Source organism: Populus trichocarpa, chromosome 2 (assembly GCF_000002775.5).
Source record: "Populus trichocarpa isolate Nisqually-1 chromosome 2, P.trichocarpa_v4.1, whole genome shotgun sequence".
NCBI classification, from domain to species: domain Eukaryota; kingdom Viridiplantae; phylum Streptophyta; class Magnoliopsida; order Malpighiales; family Salicaceae; genus Populus; species Populus trichocarpa.
In genome coordinates this window covers 22755513-22775972 of record NC_037286.2, presented here as the reverse complement: position 1 = coordinate 22775972, position 20460 = coordinate 22755513, and the positions used below count along the sequence as shown (strand labels likewise).

Genomic DNA, 20460 nt, shown 5'->3' with positions numbered 1-20460 from the left:
TTAAAATTGTTTGGTACTATGTATGACATAGCAATATAGTATAAAAACTCAAGATTAAGGATCTGTTTGTCTCTTCCATACTTAAGGAAAGCACTCCATTTAGCTGATGATCAAATGAAGCTACCAGCAAAATATGGATTTCGCAAGAACGGGAAGGGAGGAGGGTTCCCTTAGCATTTAGCCAAAATTCATTAAATAGAACCACAAGAGTTCATTTTCCCACAATTTAGCCACTAGTTCAAGGGTGAACTGGTCCAAATGTCTGGGTTCTAGCACACATTGAGCAGTAATGAAATTGAACTTGTAAAATCAACATTTAAATAATGCTTCACAAATTCATAAATGGACTAGTTGACTGTTAGACAAACACATATCAAGTCTCAATTCCACATCCAAATTCTAAGTGAGAAATAAACTACATCCCCTTTATATGCTTCCCTTTTTCGACCTTCCCAGATTAGCTCATGAAAAGCAAATTATGGCTTAATCCTATATGTTGTCCTTTGCTTTTGACATTTTGTTACTACGGTTTGTCTACTATTTAAGTAGGATGAGCATGGTAGATGAAGAAATAGAAAAAAGTTGATCAGAAGGATGAAATATATGATGACCCTGCACGTTATTGTAATTGACTCGCAGCTAGTAGCAAAACAGGAGCCTGAAAATACAGTCCTTGAAGCGGCATTGATTTATGCAACATTCATGATACAATATTATATTATTGGACAATATACAGTAGATAACCCTTACCTTCCAGCAAATAGTGCCATGCTATCTCCCAATGACCTTGTGATCGTGTATGGTGAAGCCTTACTAAAGCCACTGCTCACTGTTGCCAAAGCGACTAAGCGCACAGTTGCATAGTAACCATTCACTTTTAATACAGAATAAGAGGAGCTTTTACTGAGGTTGCGGGCGAGTCTGGACGACAAAGATATCTTTTCCAACCACACATCCTTCCACATCTTGTGGGCAGCCGAACTTCCTTTCGAGGAAAAAGCCAATTGAACAGAGACGCTGACCCAGCTGGTGACGGAATATTGGATCAATTGTTAGTGGTTTCTTGCTGTAGTCTACAGTCAAACGATTTACATCACCATCAGCAGGACCCGCACCAGATACCAGCATCTCCTCACTGAAATTTGCAAATGCAAGTGTTCTCACATGCCCATCAAACTTCCCACATGAAAGACGCCATGGAGTACCCCTGGTGCCAGAAGCTAGGGTCTCACCCAGTCCAGGGGCAATCTCTGCCTCAACAGAATTCTGATCACGGTCAGTTGGGCTGAGTGTGTGAAGAACAAATGAGAGCTCTGGCGAAAGCATTTCTTGCACCAGAACTGCCATTGCAGCATTTTTCTGAGGCACACCAGCAGCTCGACGACTTAGAACTGCTCTCCGTGTGTACAAGGAAGCCCATACTTGGCTAACAGCATTTGCGAATACAATTGGATTTGATGGGCTAACATTAGGGATTGATTCGTAAAGTCCAGCAGCTGACATTCCAGCCAAGTCCTCGACATTGGCACTTGAACGTACAATCAGTCTTGCATTGTCTGGAAACATTCGACCTATTCCATCGACGATGTCTTTTGGGAGCTGCAAGGAAGAGATCAGTTCCTGAAGTTTAAAGCATAGTTTGTCAAGTTCGCCCCCATCCAGCTTAGCTGTCTCTATCTCTTCTAGAAATGACATGAATGTTTCCATAGATTTGCTATGCTCAAGTGCCAATTCCATAGAACCAAAAGGTATAACCACGCCCTTAGGAACTTGAAACGAAGCTGGCACCCCTTGGTCACTAGAAACTGCCATTTGAAAAGCAAATTCACAAGTAAGTCAGCTTCAATACAGCAGACGGGCAAAGCTTCAATAGACATGCAACAAAGGAGGCCATCCAATAACTATTTCAAGTCCTCTAATTCATGAGCATGTTCCAATTTTTAATCCATCTTATACTCTCCAGTGTTGCTCACTCATAATCCAAAAGTCAATGTTGTATCCAAATATTCCTTTTTTTTGTGGATCCAGTTGATGCAGAAAGAGTAAAAAATGCATTCTAGGACTTTTTAATTCGAAAAAGAAAAGAAAAGGAACAAGTATACATATTCAATTTTTCCTTAGATTTGTTATTGTGTTTTGGTTCTTAGGGAGAAACTCCAATTCGTATTAGAGTGATTCCTAGAGCCATTCGTTTTGATTCTATAGTAATGTTGTTAACCCCAACAAAAGACAGAACTTCCCTAGGCGATTTGAGATTTCTGACATTCTAAGATCCCAGAGCCTAATGCAGCTGTAAAAAACATATGTGAATGTCATGGTTAATAATGAAAATAAAGAAGCCAATGATGTCCACAAATTAAAATCAATAAAAAAAACGATGGTAATTAATTGTACACCCCTTCAAAGAAACTTAGCAAAAGGTGAAACATAGATTTCATTTTTAGAAGGTAAACCATCTTAACATCCAACCCATATTACCCTTTCTTGAAACTGCAGCCAAAGAAGCTAAGCGACCACAAGCAGCAGCCTTTGCGCCTGATGTTTGTGCATCTGCATCTGCATCTGCGAGTAGAATAACACCTCCAGCGGAAACACCCTTAATAAAATTAAACTTTTGTCAATTTTGATAAACCACGTCTACTATGATCAAAGGGTGGTTGAGTGTTACAATGATGTATGGGTAATAGGTAAGTTACTGTACCTGACTGGAGTGAGTTTTAACAGCAGACCAGGATGGATTGTGAGATCCAGGAAGTTCAACTGTAGATGAATCATTGCGTGAAAGATCTTCTGCAACAATATCATTTGACGAAGAGAGAGTTAGATTTACACCAGTCAAGGAAGCTTCCAACCTGCAAACCACAGACATTGAAAATCAAACACACAACCAAATGCTGCATGTGTGATCCTAATCATCAATTTCAAAAACATAATGAAGACACAAGAATTGATTTTGGATCAGAGGTGTCCAGACAAATAACCTCACATATTTTCCAGTAAGCTTTTGCATAGCAGCAACTTCATCATCATCTTCACATGTCACAAAGACAACCCTCTCCTGCAGAAAACCAATTCAATTGAGTTCACCTTTATTCATTAATATTTCAACAATATGTAATTACTTGAGATATTTAGAATTTTGAGAAGGAACTTGCTTGCCGGGCCCTGACACCAAGATGGGATAAGTGAGGCAGCTCTTGCAGAAGTACAACTCCCACTATGTTACTACCAGCAGCTGTTACCTGCAAGGTATACTTATATAATAACTCTGAAAGTTCATGTGTACTATGCTGCATATAACGAATGTTCAATGGCAAACAAGACAAAAATATATCAAGATGAGAGACATTTAAACCTCTTCATCTCCATCAGCTTTGTTCACAACAAGAACAATAGGTCCCTCTACAGTCGATGGCAATGATCCAGGCACAATGCTCTCAACCTACATCACAGCAAATGAATGTCATACTGACCAATGATTTTGTAAAGATGTAATACATAAATGTGGGTGTAGATATTCAACATCAATGAGAGCATCTAATAGTAGAAGCTCATTGCAATTGAAGTATCTGACCCTGATCTGAGAGACCATATACAATTTCATGCATTTCTTGGGAACTATGATGTTTACCAACTTTAAGACCACCGGGAATCCATGAAATCCAAGGGCCATGGTAATTCCAATTGGCCAACAAGAAAGGACACATTAAAGTTTATTTTCAAAGGATAAAAATGAACAACACCTATTCCAATTAGCCCCTGCATTAAAGAATCCTTGCACAAACATAGAAGGGGTATGGCCTCAAAGGAATCGTTCTTTGAGCACGGATATGAAAACTGATCCAGTTATCTCAGGCAGCTGCATAATTGATTAGGCTGAAATTTACTTGGTTGGAACCACAATTTCAACCAACTTAATGAATTTCAGTTAATTGTCCTTTATAACAAAAAAGAAGATTTTATTTGAAAGGAAAAACAAGTAACAACAAGGAGAATGATGCATTCTCCACCCTGGAAAAAAAAAAAATAAATAACTAAAGGGAAAGGCATATCAGAAGGCCAAGAATATCACCACATCCCCCAAAAGAGCCGTGCAGGGTACAAGTAAAAAGGTCAGGAAACTATCATATACCACAAAAGTTATCTCATTCGTCCAAGATACTTGAAATTCTGAAGTGCTTTCCATCCACAAGCACCATAAACTGGTAGCTCTGGCTTCAATCAGCAGTACACAAAATCATTGTACATGGTCATTCTGGGCTTTTATCTAACTTGTCATTCAGATGAGTATATCATAGGCTAATGCCTCAGAACTACCTTATTCACTTTTCTCCTTCTCCTCTTTTATTTCTTCTTCCAGGAAAATGGAAGAATAGTGACACAAAAAACTAAGGTCTACATGCAACGTGGCTCTATATTGAGCACAGAACAAGACCACTTATCAGCTGGCTAAACTTCATCACAGCATCTCTTAAAAATAAATTTTTAATTTTAAGCAAGAATGATAAAGTTAGAAATCTGCACATAATTACTAATGTTATTATATAATTTCATTCCCTTCTAGTTAAAGGAAATTGAAGCTAAAACTGATCGAGGGTACCTGTACTAATGTGCCGATAGCTGATCCAGGAACAAGAATATCCCAGCCATGAGAACCAAGGGTACTTCTAACTGCTTTCAAAAGCAGGGTACAAAGTTTTGAAACCTGAAAAATTACCCTACACATGAAATTTTCCAGTTAGAATGTTACAGTATTTCTATTAGCAGGAAGATATTCAAAAGATTTTGCAATCAGTAGCACAGAGGATCACCATAGATTGTGTAAGCCTTTCAAGATCATATTTTTTATGATTACAAACACTGTCTACATACCCGGCACGAATCTCAGCTTCAGTGTACGTCCTTACACTGTTTTCAGGAATCCCAAGTGCTTTTCCTAGTATCTGCAAGGGTCAGGGTACAATTTTAGCCACAATTCAAAGTCTATTTATAACTCTAATGCTTTTCCAGTAGTTCACAGATAGAAACCACGAAATAATTTTTAGCATTGTGGAGATATGATTTATTAAGATTGTTTTCAGTAAATCTAACTCTGCAAATTGTCACAAAGAGTTCACGAGCCCCAGCAGGTAAAAAGAAAAACCCATTCCAATTTATTTACTCATATTTTCGTTTTGAGATGTGTCAAAGTAATTCATTCACCTTCTAAGAAATTTAAAAGGTAGTAATTGATTTTCCAACATTATCCCTATTCATTTGCACTAACAAAAATACCAATTCTCAAAATATGAAGTTTAATATGTTTTCCAATGCAAGGGTAATTTTGAAAATGTGTATTTACATCAAAGTGATACATGATATTTCATTGAATATTTGAAAGAAAAAACTGAAAAATAAAATGGGATGAAGAGAGATAGAGGTGTCAATCCACTAAGAAACCAGGAATATCAAACATCTGATATAAAAGTGGTTCTAACAAGAAAAAAAAATATAACAAAGAAAGAAAGAAAAGGAGAAAATTTAAACTTATACCTGCACTCTTTGTGGAAATATTTGAAGAAGTGCTTCAGAATAGTCCTCGGTGAGCCTTCTTGCTCTATCAAGAGTTGCTTTGAGCCTTAGCGCCCAAATTATCTTGCCATCTTCACTTCCTTTATAGTAATAGAAGGAACCAAGAAAATGAAATTAACTAGCACGTTCACTGGACATGAAACTTTTCCAGCACTGGAAGAAGCAAATTGACAAGTACCTTCCTTTTCAAAGAGACCTTTCTCTTGCCAAGCAAGGAGCTCAGTTCCAATAGCTGCACATTCTTCTGGTCTCCAACCAGATAAACCGAGCTGACGAACACCAACAATCAGGGCACCAAGAGGGTCATTCCAAGAGCTTATATTCTTTGACTCCACATTGTCTGCAAGCCATTTAGCCCCTCCCGCAGCTTCAAGCGCATTGAGAAACCTATGTGAACCAATAACATCCAACACGTGCATGAATTCCAAACAGAGAGAAAATCAAATTTTGATAAGATAAATCAACAGAAAATGGAAGAAAGTTAAGTATATCTATTCATCAGTAAATTAGGTCATTTGAACCACGACCAGTGTTTTCTTTTGCAGCTCAAAGTGTATCACATGCTTGAGTATAATCACTTAAAAACAGCTCTTTTCTCTCGATAAGACATCATAATGTCACATCATAAAATATTATGGTCATGCTGATTGCAGGCTTGATTTACAAACAGCTTTTTCCTTGTGTCGTTGGTATCAAGAAAAAAACTCTGGCCTTGCTGGGTCTCCCAAGGCATAACAGAATTATTTTCTGCAGATTCTTCAAGGCAATTTGTTGTGGATTATGAAATCCTTTTTTGCAGCGCCAAAAGGTGTGAAATGCCAGTTAATGTATGAGTTGGAGGGTGTCAAACAGGCCAAACATTTTTTGAAAAAGCAATTTATCAAAATATTCCAGTTATATGTGAGAAAACTGACAAAAAGATTTCTGACATCATGTCCAGGAAGAAGCAAAAGGCATGTTAAGTAAACTAAGATAGAGTATTGTACCTGCTCAGAAGAACAAACAAATAGTCCTCAAGACCAATCTCACATAGGCGCCACTGTAAAGAATCCCAACCATCCCCAGACACGCATGCAAAGGAGACAGCAAAAAATATAAAAAGGAATCATCAAGAGTAGAACCATCAAACTCCAGCTACTAATTGCTAATTTGGAGCTCTTTCTAAATGATTGCTAAGCGTGAGCTCACCTTTTGACGCATAGCTATTGCAGCATCAGGAGCATCATTCCTAAGACCACTTTCAAGACCTTTTACAATTATATCTCTCAGAGCATTCAGGGACCGCATGATTTTGATCAGTTCAAAAATATTGTGGGATTCTTCTGAAGCATCTAAATTCTGAAAATACAAACACATCTCTCAGAAATTTTCGTGCAAAATTAGAATTAGTAAAATTAACCAACATGGTTGAATTAAAACTAGCAGTGCCTTAAACCATTGCATGACTAAGCACCAAGGTTGAATTTATGGAAGTACAAAACATTTCATCATCAGAGACTTAAATTCAAAACATTAAAGATCCCATGACTAAGGCTCAATGAATGTACAAACTACAAGCATAAAGACAGATTTGGTTATTACTGAAACATACTTCGTATCATGTTGCAAGTTCATACAAGTCATGACAATACAGGAGAACCAAAATTAAAAGGACACTATTTACCTTTTTGCAATCCAAAAACAATGTAAGAGCTGAAGAGCCCCTTTCATCCAAGGATTCTATAATTGATACAAGTTGTTCAGCAAGACTGCACAGCCCAAAATTTAAAAAGAATGTTGAATCAACAAAAACTGAAACTAGTAAAGAAGATGATCCATTCAAAACTAGTAGATGCTTTGAATTCAATTGACTAAAAATGACAAAAAATAAAATGTTCTTTCTGATTACAGTCTTTTAGATAAATTTATAATGCTGAATGTGGAACCACCCCAAGTTCCAAGAAAAACCTCAAGGAACATTCAATTACAAATGGTTTATCACATGCAGAGAAGTTCTCCTCGAAAGTCATACTACATTTTATAAAAATGATCCATGATAAATAATATGAAAATGAACAAGAGGACAGAAAAAAAAAAAGAGTTGATATAAACTGCTGAGCAAAAACAAAGTTCTTTCTCCCTTATTTTCCTCCTCTTGATTTGTAGCTAAGAACCTAGGACCTATCAACAATGTTAGGATCATCAGAGGTTTAAGATGTCATAAGCAGACCTTCCTGCATTGAAGAAATCTTTGAGTTCATGATGGAATATTTTGAATTGCTCGACAAATGCTTCACTATATTCCCCAGGGTTCTTCGTAATTCTTGCAAGCATTGCTTCAGTAGCAACTAAATCTTCTGGGCCAGCATTGCGATGAAGTTTGTTTTGTATAGTATGTTTGATTTCTTGCTGAATTAGAACAAAAAATAAATAAATAAACCAACACCAGTTATCTGATCACAGCAAAGATTACTTACCAAATGCACTGTGATATATTATATAACCTTAAGGTCATGAGGAATGTCGCCCCGATGAGCAATATCTCTAATCCGAGTAAGAGGAACAGATGCTGTGAATTCTGCCTTGAAAGATGGCAAACAAGGATGGATTTTTCGAATAACAAGCACTTCCTGTACATCAAATTCAAAACTTGTAACCTAAGAGAGGTAAGAACTTTTTGACAGGTCAAACAAGACACACGAAATACACCACCAAATGCCCTGTGAGATATCAGAGAGAAATGTAGAACATGAAATACAGCACAAAATACCATTATCATATAAGATGAAAGTTCAGATAAAGTTCACATTTGAACTTAAAAGATTTGATGGTAATTTTATCATAGAGTATATGGAATGAGACAAAACACAAGTTCAAGCATAACCCAGTTTGCACCAGCCCTGCCTATCCTCCCTTCCACCCTACTATCCATCTCTTTTGCTTGATAGTGCTTGATAGTTCATGGTGTCTTCAGTTTCAGCAAAATTACCAATGCTAGCAACAGAAATATACATCATTATCGTAATCAGACATTAGGGGAAACTTCAACTATCTATTTTTCTACTGAGGCACGAGTAGGCATTGAGAGATGGACAAACCAATTGCAGTGTGATCAAAAGCACTCTGAAAACTTATTCAGGACAGCTGATAATGGATGTCAGGACTACTAAATTTAGGCAGAAATTATACAATTTATTTGCCTGGCACACCTCTGGTTTCTACTTGGATTGGGATGAGGATTTTGTTTTTGTGTTCCCATAGAGGTATGGGTTTCCGAGTTTGTAATTGCTTTGGTGCCTATAAGAAGTGCCACTCTTAGATATTTGAAAAACAGGGTACATCAACTGATCAACTAAAGTTGAGTTTCAGAATATGATTCTCTTTTCATGTTTTGCCTCTTTTCTTGGTTCTACATCAATTGTCTTAAAGAGATAAAGAAAATGCTACTCTGTTGTTGATATTTAACTATACTTTATACTAAACAAAAGGCAATCAGATTGATGCATACCTTGTGAGGTAAGGGGAAAAAAACAGATAAAATGCTGTCAAATTTTGATACATCCCAACCATATCAGAAAAAAAATGTCAGCCAACCTGTGGTGAAGTATCTTTCCTCGAAGAGATTCGTTCTAATTCCCGGAATATAAGCCTGGAAATTTCAGCATGCCGATTTGGCCGGTGATGACCTCCATCTTCAAAGCATGGAATTTGCCCTGTGTTTATCCACTGCATAAGAGAAAGATCTAAGGATTCCATAAAAGAAAACAAACTGCCAAAGAGTCTCTGCAGTTACACGGAAATACCTTCAAATAGATAGCAGAGTATACTAAAACCTCCAACCTGTCCTCACTCTGAAGACTTCCAACTAGTAGCTCACGTACAACTTCAAGCTGTTAATGAAATTGATACAATGTTAAAAGAAATCAAAGAATCTTTGACTTAGTTCATAACTTACAGCCTTATACAAAGGAACAATATTTTTTTCTACTTTTACATACAGGCACACATGTACGACTAATTGGGTGACGGAGAGACATGGTACCCATAAAGCGAGCCTAAAGTAGCCATTAATCCACATTACCGTGATCTATTCAGATTTGATGAAAAAAGGAAACATCTAAAAGAGCAAACTACGAAGACAAGAAAAAATTACACATTGAAGATCCAATGCTGTTATGCCCTAATAGAAGGGCATGTACAATAAGGATGAGTCATGGACCATAGTGTCCATTTTTAAAACTTGTATGGGATTATTCATACCAAGGTGCATGATTGAACTAAAACCACCCTCTCCATCCCATACATTGCTTTAAAATTAGGGTTGTTGAATACGGTGAATTAGGGACTTACAAATTTTAAACAGATAGTAAATTATGAAAATTGAAAGCAATCAGGATAAAATTACTAGCCTCACACTAGTAGATTCAAGAAACCATCCTTGATAACAACCTGAGCATCACAACTAGGGTATAAGGAACCACCTTAAAGAAAGCATCACACCTAACATAATAAGAAAAATGCTGCACTTTAATCAAAATAATTCTCTTCTGGAATTGAAATGCTAAAAAGCTTATTTATGATGCTGGAGTTATTCCTACTCCTAATGGAACTCAAATTCTTGAATAAATATAGCATCTGAATAGGAAAAATAAAAACTAGACACTGCTACTGAAACTCCCAGCAACCTGTAAAATACAGAATTTCCCTTGATGCTAATAACTAGGATCCAGCCTCTGCTGGAACTCCGAAAAACCAACTCCCAAAAGAATCATCTAGGCTTTTATCCACAGAATTAAGGCTTGGGGCTCGAATATTCGTCTTCTTCTATTCCTCCTTTAAATATTTTCCCAAAGTCAGAAGCTAAATCCATAAGCTGCACCATACATCATATACTAACATTCTTATTTTGAATAGCATGGATGGTATGCGTGGATGGATATTTTGCATCAGGAATACCACAAACACAGGTCACTATTACAATCTACATTATTTACATGATGTCCAGCATAATAATACCAACCGATGGAGACAGAAGATTTATTTGTGCACTCATGATGTTTTCTTACTCACGGCAGGACAAGACAAACATTCTTAAATATATATTCTGTTTTCTCCATCTCCATCTGTATCTCACTTTCCTTGTAATCTCCAGAATTCTGTCTGCTCAGACAGTCAGATTAGAGGTATATAATATTTTATCACAAATCTCTTCCTCAAGCCTATTTTCTACTCTTACAAACTATTCTATCAAACTAAAAGTTATCAGTAACAAAAATAGTTCAATTCCTCATAGATTAGAGACAAGAGTATTGCTCATATATGCATCCATTCTAAAATGACAGGTACAGTAGTGCTAAAAACTTTTCATGAAATCCAAAAGTGACGACACGTTTTTTAACACCATTACCTTTCTCCACCAATTTCTTGCATTCAAGTCACCTTGAACTAACTTCAACGCAAACCCCTGAAGACCTGAAGTGTCCCATCTTCTTTCAGCTTCTCTGTTCCGATGCTCATTTGACCGCATGAAAGATATGGCCTTCCCTTGCCACTGCCCAACAAAAGGACTTGTCTCCACCTCCAAAAGAACACCAGCACTAGCCGAACCATTCTCACCTGCATCCTCCACTTCCTCTCCGTTATGTTCCAACTCCAAAGGCAACAAATTGACAGCCTCCCCAGTTGCATCCCATTTACAAACAACCGCAAAACTCCCTCCTCTGGGCAGCCTCAAAGCCCGGTTATCCCCACTTTCCCACACAAAACTTCTGTCCTTGCTCACAATAACAAACTTAAACTCAACAATGCCACCCCCTTTCATCTCCAAATCACAAACCCATCCATTCTCCGTCCAATTCATCGGAACCCTCTTCTTCCACGAACCCAGTTCTTTAGTCGACCCCAAAATCACAATTTGCTCCCCAAATTCAACTTGGTGATCCACCCTTACATTTAGCCTCACCTTTCCACGTTCCAACCTTGACCTGCTTTTCCTCATTGCCTTCTCTTGTTCTCTGCCAGATTTACAACATGGAAAATACCAAGAATCTTTAGCCCACCAATCAAACACAAGCCAGAGTAAAAGAAAAGGAAAGAAAAAAAACTACCTGGATTGAGTAGAGGAAACACCGCAAACAATTCTTCTGCGAATGGGAATCGAAATCCTTGGATTGAAGAATGGCGTGGAAGTGCCTCCCGCTGGAGCAACTTTATGGAGAGATTGGAATTGGTTTCTTGTTGGAGTAAGATAGATAAAATCTGAGCGAAGCAATGCACGCAGCGAATCCATTTCCTTATTTCTTCTTCCAAATGAATTACTCTTTGTGGTTCGGAAAAGGAATTCGAATTACGGAGTACTTACTTGTGGTTCGGAAAAGAGTCTTGTTAATAAACAGAGTCTTGTTAGTGAGTGAAGTTGAAGGTTTTGAATGGATTCCTTGCTCGCTCTGCATGATAATACTGATATTCTTATTCTCATTCGATTTTTTTTCTTAAGCCAAAATATTTTCTTTTCTTCTTTTTTTTTCCAAAAAATCTTTAATTTCAAAATCTATTCAAAAGCTATAAAATTAATCTATTAAAATAAATAAAATTAATTAATTAGTTACTGATAAATTCTTAAATCAGTTCTAAGTTAGTGATTATTTTTTACATGATGCATGGCAATCATGTATTAATTTATGTCTGGTATTATATTAATTTTTGTAATTATAATTTTAAAAAATACATTAAAAAATACATTTTTAGTTATGATTTAAAAAAATCTACATTTGATTTAAATTAGATAGATTTTTATATGTAAAATAAATAAAAAATATATTTTCACAAGCAAGTTATTTTAATTTTTATAAAATTAAAATTTAAAAAATAATTATATAGGAGCCAGTCCAAAAAAAAAACACAATATATTTTATTAACAAAACATTTTTTTTATGACTGGGCAAAATAGCAAATGCACCCTAAATATTAGTTTTGAATTTATTATTTCATAAGTATAAAAAACATATTACAAGCGCGTTTTCTAATTAGCAAAGAAAATAAATATATTTGATATAAACTTTTAAATCAGTTCTCTGAAGTTTGCAACTATTTTTTTCATAGTTTTCAGGTCCGGGTCCGGTTTTGTGGCCGGTCTGGTCCAAGATTCAGGTTTTGAATTTTAACTAGGTTGTTTGGGTCAATTAAAAAATCAAAACGATATTATTTTAGTAAAAAAAATAAAAGTCAACGAGTTACAACCAGGTCACTGGGTCAACCTGCCGGGTCAATCGGGTCACACTGAGTTTTTTCTTCCCTTATTTTTTCTTCAATCCGGCCCGGTTCCAGCTCCGGGTCAACCCGTTGGGCCGGCCAGGTCCCGAGTTAATCCGTTGGGCTAGGCCGGATTTTAATACTATGATTTTTTTTTTATGTACATGACAATCATGTAATAATTAGGTATTGGTTTATAATTTATTAGTTTATTATTCTATTCAGAGAATGATCTTGATATATAATTTCATTTGTTTAAGGAAATAAGCTTCGCTCATTTTCTAAGGAGAAATATAGTTTGGCTCAGAATATCTAGGTTTCAAAATTTACATTGGGTCAGATTTTTAGTTAAATTTAACTTGTTGAACTGGTAAAATATGTTTTGTCGGATCCAGTTTTTAATAATATAATTAACTTTGTCGGATCCAGTTTAAATTTGACCGGTTTAATGTTTTTATATATATATATAAAAAAAACGTTACTATTTTTAATAAAAATAATTAATCTTGATTGACATTTTAAATTTGACAGGTTTAATGTTTTATAAAAAAAACGTTATTATTTTTAATAAAAATAATTAATCTTGATTGACATTTTAAATTTGACCGGTTTAATGTTTTATTAAAAAAAATGTTATTATTTTTAATAAAAATAATTAATCTAAATTGACAAAATGATATATAATTTAATTCAATTATCCAATTACCCTATTTTGTTTTTCCAACTTTAGATCTTACAACTTTAATTAGAATGATTCAATAGTAGAATATCTCAGGTAATATAAATAATTTTTGAACTGATCCTAGGTTTAATTTTTTTTTTTTAGTATTATAAGTAAATTTAAAAGATATAAAGAATTCATTATTTAAAATACATTGTGAATCTTCTCACAAGATACTATTAATGCATGGTTTATAATGTTTATTTTTTTCCTTTTTTTTTTCAACTTAGCCTTTATTAGGCCAAATTATAGGGCAATTTAAGTTAATTTGTTAGGGGATGGTGAGATTGAAAAACAAGAAACCAAAATGAAAAAAAAAATAGAGGAAATAAGTGGCATATTTAAACTTTGGGATGAAATACCTTTTTTGCCCTTAAAAAACCAAAAATACATTCTATCAAGGATAATTTAGTAATTTTACAATGATCCATTTGATATTTTAAAATTAGAAGGAGGCAATTATGCCTTTTCATTTTATAATACACAATGAAAAGATATTTATGTTTTTGGATTCAAAATTTTTAAGAGCTTCCTTTTAGGGATTTTTTTTGTTTTTTGTTTTATTATTTTTAATAATATTTTAAAATTAAAAGGAGGTAATTATGTCTTTTTATTTTATAATATAGTGTGAAAAGATCTTTATATTCTTGGATTCAAAAAATTTTAAAGCTTACTTTCAGAGATGTTTTTTTTTTTTAATGAACAATCAAATACTTTAGAAGTTGATTTTCCATGCCTTACATTCAAATGCATTTTTGTATTTGCACCAAGGTATTTTTGTAATTATTAGATTGGTTTAGGGGAAATCATGTAATTTAATATATATAAAAATTATTATTATTTTTAAAAAATAGATGCATGAGTCACTACGTGATAGCCCCATGCCTTTCTAGTGACATATAAGGGTTAATCTGGTGGTCAAATTGCATTTCATAGTGGCGTTTTAATCATCTTGACATCGCCTCATCGAGAAGGTAATGTGTGTGGCTAAATGCCATCTATATTATCTTTTTTTTTTCTCCATTCTTCCTCGAAATTAACACTTGACATTTAAAATTCTTGGGTAATCCTTTTAGTTGAGGATATTGAGTATCAATCATTCTTTTTTTGATTTGTAAGCTTTATCCTTAGCTCTTTTGTGAGTTTTTTTTATTTGTTTTCAATTTCATCATTCAATTTAAATTTTTTACATATTTTTTTTTAAAAATGTTCCCGATTTTTTTTTTTTTCTTGCATCTTTTGTAAACTTTTAATTATTTTCAATTTCATCTTTAATCAAGATTTTTAATTTGTTATTTTTATAGAAAGAATTTGGTCCTCATTTTTTTTGAGTGGTTTCTTCTTTTAATTCTTCTTTTCAATTTAGCCGTTAAAATCCAAAATTGCTTTGAACAAATTTTTTTCTTTAAATTTGATCATTATTTTTTTAATTGTTATTTTTTTAATCAATTTTTTGTGATTGGATTTTTTTTAATTTCACCATTTGATATTTAATTTATTAAAATTTGATCCTCATTTTTTGGTAGTTTCTTCTTTTAATTCTTTTATAGAATTAATTTTTCTTTTCAGTTAAACCGTTCAATTCAAAATTGCTTTGAACATATTTTTTTTTTCAAATTTGATCTTTATTCTTTTAATTGTTATTTGTTTAATCATTTTTATTTCATCATTTGACATTTAATTTATTAAAATTTGGCTTTCGTGATTTTTTCAAGTTTGATGCTTGATCTAATGGGTTGGGTTTCTAGTTTTATAAGCTAACACAAGTTCACATTGTTTTTTTTACTTATTTTCTTTTTCGATCTCATTACTCAATTTTGATTTCTTAAAAAAATAGGATTCATGTTTTTCTTTGTTTTTCTTTTTATATGGTTATTGTCATGGGGTAAATTTTCGCTCTACAAATAAACCCGTGCGGCAGCCTAGTCCCCCACTAGACTCAGCTTTCCCTCACCAATTACACTCGTGTTTGCCTAGTAACTAAGTGTTTTCCTCACCCGAGAGGTTTCCCCACTTTTCCAAGTTAAAAGACAAGCGAAATACATGAGTAGAATAAGATAATCAAAGTGCACAACAAGCTTTACAAGAACTCTTTCTCAATCTTTATTGATCTCGTAAACAAAGGGAACTATACACAAATCCGTATGTGTGCTATGCATAAAGATTGCATGCTACACCAAGCCTATCTCGTGTTCTACATGCTCTTGCATGCCCCTGTATGCTGCTCATGCCACACACATGCTCTGAACATGCCTCTATATGCTCCTACAACCAAGAGTTGCAACACCTATTTATAGACAAGTATTTACAAGGCACAACTCTCATTCCTACTTTTAAGGAAGTAGTGGGACACTATCTCAGCCATGAACATAATGGCCCCATTATCTACCAAGTAGTGGGTAGTTCCCCACCATGATCTCCCATGATCTTAGTGGTTTGAGAGCACTTCCAACCATGCCCCATGTTCTCCAGCACATCTCCCATGATCCCATGATCTTGGATGCCCATAACTGCCACTAACCCACGTTCTGCATGCCCATATGGTATTCCCAACTGTCAGCTCTTGTTGGGTCTCTCATATGCCTTAGACAGTCCTTCGTCTAAGTTTCAGATTATGCCAAGTTGAACCAATGACTTGCACAAGCTGTTGCGCGTTGCTGAATTCTCATCTGCGTGCAAGTTGCCAATTCCTGTGCTGCCGAATTCTACGACAGCCCCTGTTCTCGTCAGCCTATCCCCCTGACGAGTTTTCCTGCCTGGCCTGGACATTTTATTGTCCAGCCCATGTTCGTCAACAATCTGTGCTGTAGATTTCCTTTGACGAACCTATAGCTGCACAAATCTGCGTTGCCGATTTATCCCACTAGTGGCATGGCTGCCAGCACCCTTAGACACTGTTTTGGATAGCCTGCCGAAGTATGCACCTCGTGCACATTTGACATTGTTACAGTTATCCTAATCTCATTACTTGATTCATGTGTTTAGTAGGTTAACTAAGGTGAGTTCGTATATTTTTTTGGCTTTTAATTACTAATTTACTTTTGCATTATCTCGTGTGATTGATTTTTTTTTAAATTATCCTTCAATATTTGATTTGTTAAAAATTGATCTTTATAGTTTTTTCATATTAGGTTCTTCTGATCAAATGGCCCGGGACAAAGGTTGACATCGATTTTTTTTACTTTTTTTTTTCATTTCATGATTTGACATTGTTTTTTTTTTTTAAATTGGGTTTCATGATTTTTTTTATTAAGTTATCTTGATCTCAACACTGGGTTTGGTAGGCTGGGACAAGGGTAGAGGCTTTTTGTTTGTTTGTTTATAATTGCTATTTTTTTTGTTATATATATATATATTTTAATTTTATCTTTTAATAATTAATTAACTAAAATCATAATTAGATTTTTTTTAAATTTAATGTTTTTAATCAAATAACTCAAATAACTCAAATCACATATTTAATGAATTAATTTAGGTTGTCACCGTTTTTTTTGTTTTTTTGTTTTTTTTTTATCATTCCATATTGATTTTTCTCATTTTCTTCTTCTTTAAAACGCCATTATGTCCGCCAAACAATTTTTTTTTATCCGACCTGCAACCTTTTCAGAAGAATTGAAGCTTGATTTCCACTTCAATAATTAACGTTATCCATTCCTTTTAAAGGATTGATTAAGGATATTCAGCTTGATATTTCAGATTCAAGTCGTGCTACTGAATTTTTAAAAACCTAGCATACTTGCTTTCATTTAACCTCATTTGTGAATGTAACTATTAGCGGTAACACAGTAAGGAGACCCTGACGGAAAGCTGCTGCTGCTGAACTCTCTTGCTTACGACGAGGAGGAGGATCTGTCAAATCTTGGGTTTCGCCTTAATTTCCAATTGCAATCAGAACCAGGTATGTGTTGTTGTTGCTGTAAGGAATTCTTGAATGGAGATTTTGCCAAAATTTCCATTTGCAATTACTAAGGGTTTCGCTAATTTAGCATAAATATATGAATTATACTAGCTGAGAAGAAAAAGAGGCTTAAATTAATGGAAGAAATAGAGAGAAATCATTGCTCGTTGTAAGAATTTTGTGATCAAGGAGTAGAAATTTGTGATAAGGCATCCTCCCATCCCATTTTTGTTCGTTGATTTTCTGCCATTTTGACTTTGGAGGTAGATAAATTATTATTCTGTTTATTCTTTTTAGCTTTCAAGATTGCAGTAGCATTTTAACAGAGAAGATTGGTTAAAAATATTTCTTCTTTGGATGGTTTTACTAAAGAAAAGTAATGAGTTGTTAATTTTTCAATATTTAGCTGTTTCCTTGGTGATTTTCGGATTGCTTGTTTGTTTTCCAGAATTGAAGTTTGTTTTTATAGCAGTAAAATGGGAATCTGCTCTCGGTTAAGATTCTTGAAGTGTTATATATTTATTATGTGTCTGTGATATTTAAGGTTTGATTTTCGAGGACAATCTGCTTCACTTGAATGTGATTGTATTTGGTTGTGGAAAAAGTTGTGTGTCTGAGGTTAGCGAATTTCCTCCTGGTTTGCCAATTTTTCAGTTTTCTAGCTGTTTCCTTGGTGAATTTTGGACTGCTTGTTTGTTTTCCAGAATTGAAGTTTGTTTTTATAGCAGTAAAATGGGAATCTGCTCACAGTTAAGATTCTTGAAGTGTTATATATTTATTATGTGTCTGTGATGTTTAAGGTTTGATTTCGAGGACAATCTGCTTCACTTGAATGTGATTGTATTTGGTTGTGGAAAAAGTTGTGTGTCTGAGGTTAGCAAATTCCCTCCTGGTTTGCTGCTGTACCACCCCTCGTTCTGTACAGACATCTGAAATTATATTATTCACAAGAAAGCAAGAAGAAGAAAAACATGCAAACAACTTCACAGCTTCACTCAATCTTTTACTACTCCAACAGGTATATTCCCTAACTTCTCTTTTGTGCTTGAATGGCTAATTGATTTTCATCGCTTTCTTTCATTTCTATTGAAGCTTTAACGTTTTGCAGAAGAAGCTACCTAAAACCTAATGGGTGGATAAAGACGAAATCGTTGAATTTCAGTCAACTTGGTTTCAGTAGACACTGTCAGATGTATAAATTTACATCACCTGTTCAACAAACCAAACTTTTTGTGCTGCCCAACATGGATGATGGCAATCCGTCTGTACCTATGTCTATTTTGGAAGAGGACACAAATACTAACCATGCACCCAGTTCCGGAGGAGAGAAATTCTTGAGCAAATGGTCTCCTCCTAGGTACCTTTGGAGGGGATTATCTGTTCTTGTCTTGGCAGGTCAGGTAATTATCAGGAGTTTAATGGGAAAAATCCACTGGAGAAATACTCTACAACAGCTGGAGAGAGTTGGGCCGAGATCAGTTGGGGTCTGTCTCTTGACCTCTGCATTTGTTGGCATGGCTTTTACCATCCAGTTTGTTAGAGAGTTTACTAGATTAGGACTAAACAGATCTATTGGTGGGGTATTAGCTCTAGCCTTTTCAAGGGAGCTAAGTCCTGTGGTCACATCAATTGTGGTTGCTGGGCGTATCGGCAGTGCTTTTGCTGCAGAGTTGGGAACAATGCAGGTTTCTGAGCAAATTGACACATTAAGGGTTCTCGGAGCAGACCCAGTTGATTACTTGGTAATTCCAAGAGTGATTGCTTCCTGTCTCGCTCTCCCATTTTTGACTTTGATGTGTTTCACAGTGGGGATGGCATCCAGTGGCCTGCTGGCTGACAGTGTCTATGGGATTAGCCTTAACATTATATTGGATTCAGCTCAGAGAGCTCTAAATTCATGGGATATAATTAGTGCAATGATCAAGTCAGGGGTTTTTGGTGCCATCATATCTATAGTGAGCTGTGCTTGGGGGGTTACCACAATGGGAGGCGCTAAAGGTGTTGGGGAGTCGACAACTTCAGCTGTGGTTATCTCGCTGGTTGGTATATTTATGGCTGACTTTGCACTCTCATATTGCTTCTTCCAGGGAGCTGGAGATTCTCTGAAGAATTGCGTATAATCATTCAAGTTCTTTTGTAAGTCATTTATGATATTCAACTAGGCTTTTCTTCATGATTGCTGTTTGATGGATAATGCTTGCACATATAACCTGGAATCAGATCACTTTTCATGGTTAGTCAATCAGTTGTGTTGAAAAGGGATAAGGATTCAGACTTTATGTCATGTTAAGTGTTTGATGTTTATCTTCAAATGCTATCATTTTACTTATTTCTTGTCCTCTTATTTACCGCCCTTCAACTTTCAAGTGTACTTTAAAAAAAAAAGATCCTGGTTGATGTTTCTGCTCATTAAGCTTCAATATCAAGATCTTTGTTGGATGTTGTCATTAGGTTAAAATTTCCTTGTCATTTCGGTGCAACCAAGTCTGCTTAGCAAGTAAGAGTAGATGCTCATGTTCCTCTTCTTGCGATCGGCAGTTTCTTGAACGAGTGCTTCGTTTTATTATTGGTTCTTAGCAATATGCAATCTACCTGCCTCAGGCAAAATCTATTCGAATGTTTATTCACAGGTCAAGCCTTCAGCTTGCCTCTTCGCTCCTCCGCCACTATATGCAGTGTTCAAGTAATTTTTTGAAATCATTGTCCGAGCTTTTTATTAATTTCAAAGGCAGCTAATAGATTGCCTCAAAGCACTTGCATACATTTTTCTCTGTGAAGTCTGAGATATACCCTATACATTTCTTTGATCTATACAACACAGTTCATATGACATCATTTATACGGTATGTGAATTCAATTTTCATTGCATGTGAAAATTATTTGTTCTTATCATACCCGATTAATGGAGAAAATGGCATCTTAACTATTGCTCCCAATTGAGAAAAACTATTTATAACATTTAATGGTGCTCTTTTCATGTGACCAAGATTATTTCTAATGTATGGTATTTATATTTTAATATTTAATAATTTTATTTGAT

General features: G+C 35.1%; 2 protein-coding genes across 5 annotated transcripts; one reads left to right on the top strand and one right to left on the bottom strand.

The window, feature by feature from the left end:
• Window positions 1–572: 572 nt before the first annotated feature.
• On the bottom strand, window positions 573–12008 carry LOC7488583 (phosphoglucan, water dikinase, chloroplastic). Of its 2 annotated transcripts, none has more exons than XM_024595638.2 (19): window positions 11658–12006; window positions 10958–11564; window positions 9354–9440; window positions 9145–9276; window positions 8055–8180; window positions 7781–7959; window positions 7235–7319; window positions 6760–6909; window positions 6558–6610; window positions 5750–5958; window positions 5533–5651; window positions 4873–4943; window positions 4601–4718; window positions 3356–3442; window positions 3156–3242; window positions 2982–3058; window positions 2702–2852; window positions 2479–2596; window positions 573–1805 (listed from the first exon to the last, which is right to left on the bottom strand). In XM_024595638.2, exons 1-19 carry the CDS (start codon window positions 11837–11839, stop codon window positions 901–903), a joined length of 3543 nt encoding a protein of 1180 aa, XP_024451406.1. In that variant the 5' UTR covers window positions 11840–12006; the 3' UTR covers window positions 573–900. The 2 variants fall into 2 exon arrangements, with proteins under 2 accessions (XP_024451406.1, XP_024451407.1); XM_024595639.2 differs by lacking the exon at window positions 573–1805 and adding an exon at window positions 1834–2290 and having other exon boundaries at window positions 11658–12008.
• Window positions 12009–17073: 5065 nt separating this feature from the next.
• On the top strand, window positions 17074–19749 carry LOC7462436 (protein TRIGALACTOSYLDIACYLGLYCEROL 1, chloroplastic). Of its 3 annotated transcripts, none has more exons than XM_052450812.1 (4): window positions 17074–17420; window positions 17965–18063; window positions 18319–18438; window positions 18529–19749. In XM_052450812.1, exons 3-4 carry the CDS (start codon window positions 18392–18394, stop codon window positions 19538–19540), a joined length of 1059 nt encoding a protein of 352 aa, XP_052306772.1. In that variant the 5' UTR covers window positions 17074–17420; window positions 17965–18063; window positions 18319–18391; the 3' UTR covers window positions 19541–19749. The 3 variants fall into 3 exon arrangements, with proteins under 3 accessions (XP_052306772.1, XP_052306774.1, XP_006386854.2); XM_052450814.1 differs by having other exon boundaries at window positions 17075–17420; window positions 17965–18038; window positions 18294–18438; XM_006386792.3 differs by lacking the exon at window positions 17965–18063 and having other exon boundaries at window positions 17075–17420; window positions 18221–18438.
• Window positions 19750–20460: the final 711 nt, after the last annotated feature.

What these genes read in the sequence shown, in the direction of transcription:
- LOC7488583 (XM_024595638.2), bottom strand. Translation starts at nt 11,839, where the DNA reads ATGGATTCGCTGCGTGCATTGCTTCGCTCAGATTTTATCTATCTTACT. An exon ending in TGTTTTTGGATTGCAAAAAG is followed by an intron (nt 6,910 to 7,234) that starts GTAAATAGTGTC and finishes TTGTATTTTCAG; the next exon opens with AATTTAGATGCTTCAGAAGA. An exon ending in AAGCTGATGGAGATGAAGAG is followed by an intron (nt 3,243 to 3,355) that starts GTTTAAATGTCT and finishes TATACCTTGCAG; the next exon opens with GTAACAGCTGCTGGTAGTAA.
- LOC7462436 (XM_052450812.1), top strand. Translation starts at nt 18,392, where the DNA reads ATGCAAACAACTTCACAGCTTCACTCAATCTTTTACTACTCCAACAG. An exon ending in ATCTTTTACTACTCCAACAG is followed by an intron (nt 18,439 to 18,528) that starts GTATATTCCCTA and finishes AACGTTTTGCAG; the next exon opens with AAGAAGCTACCTAAAACCTA.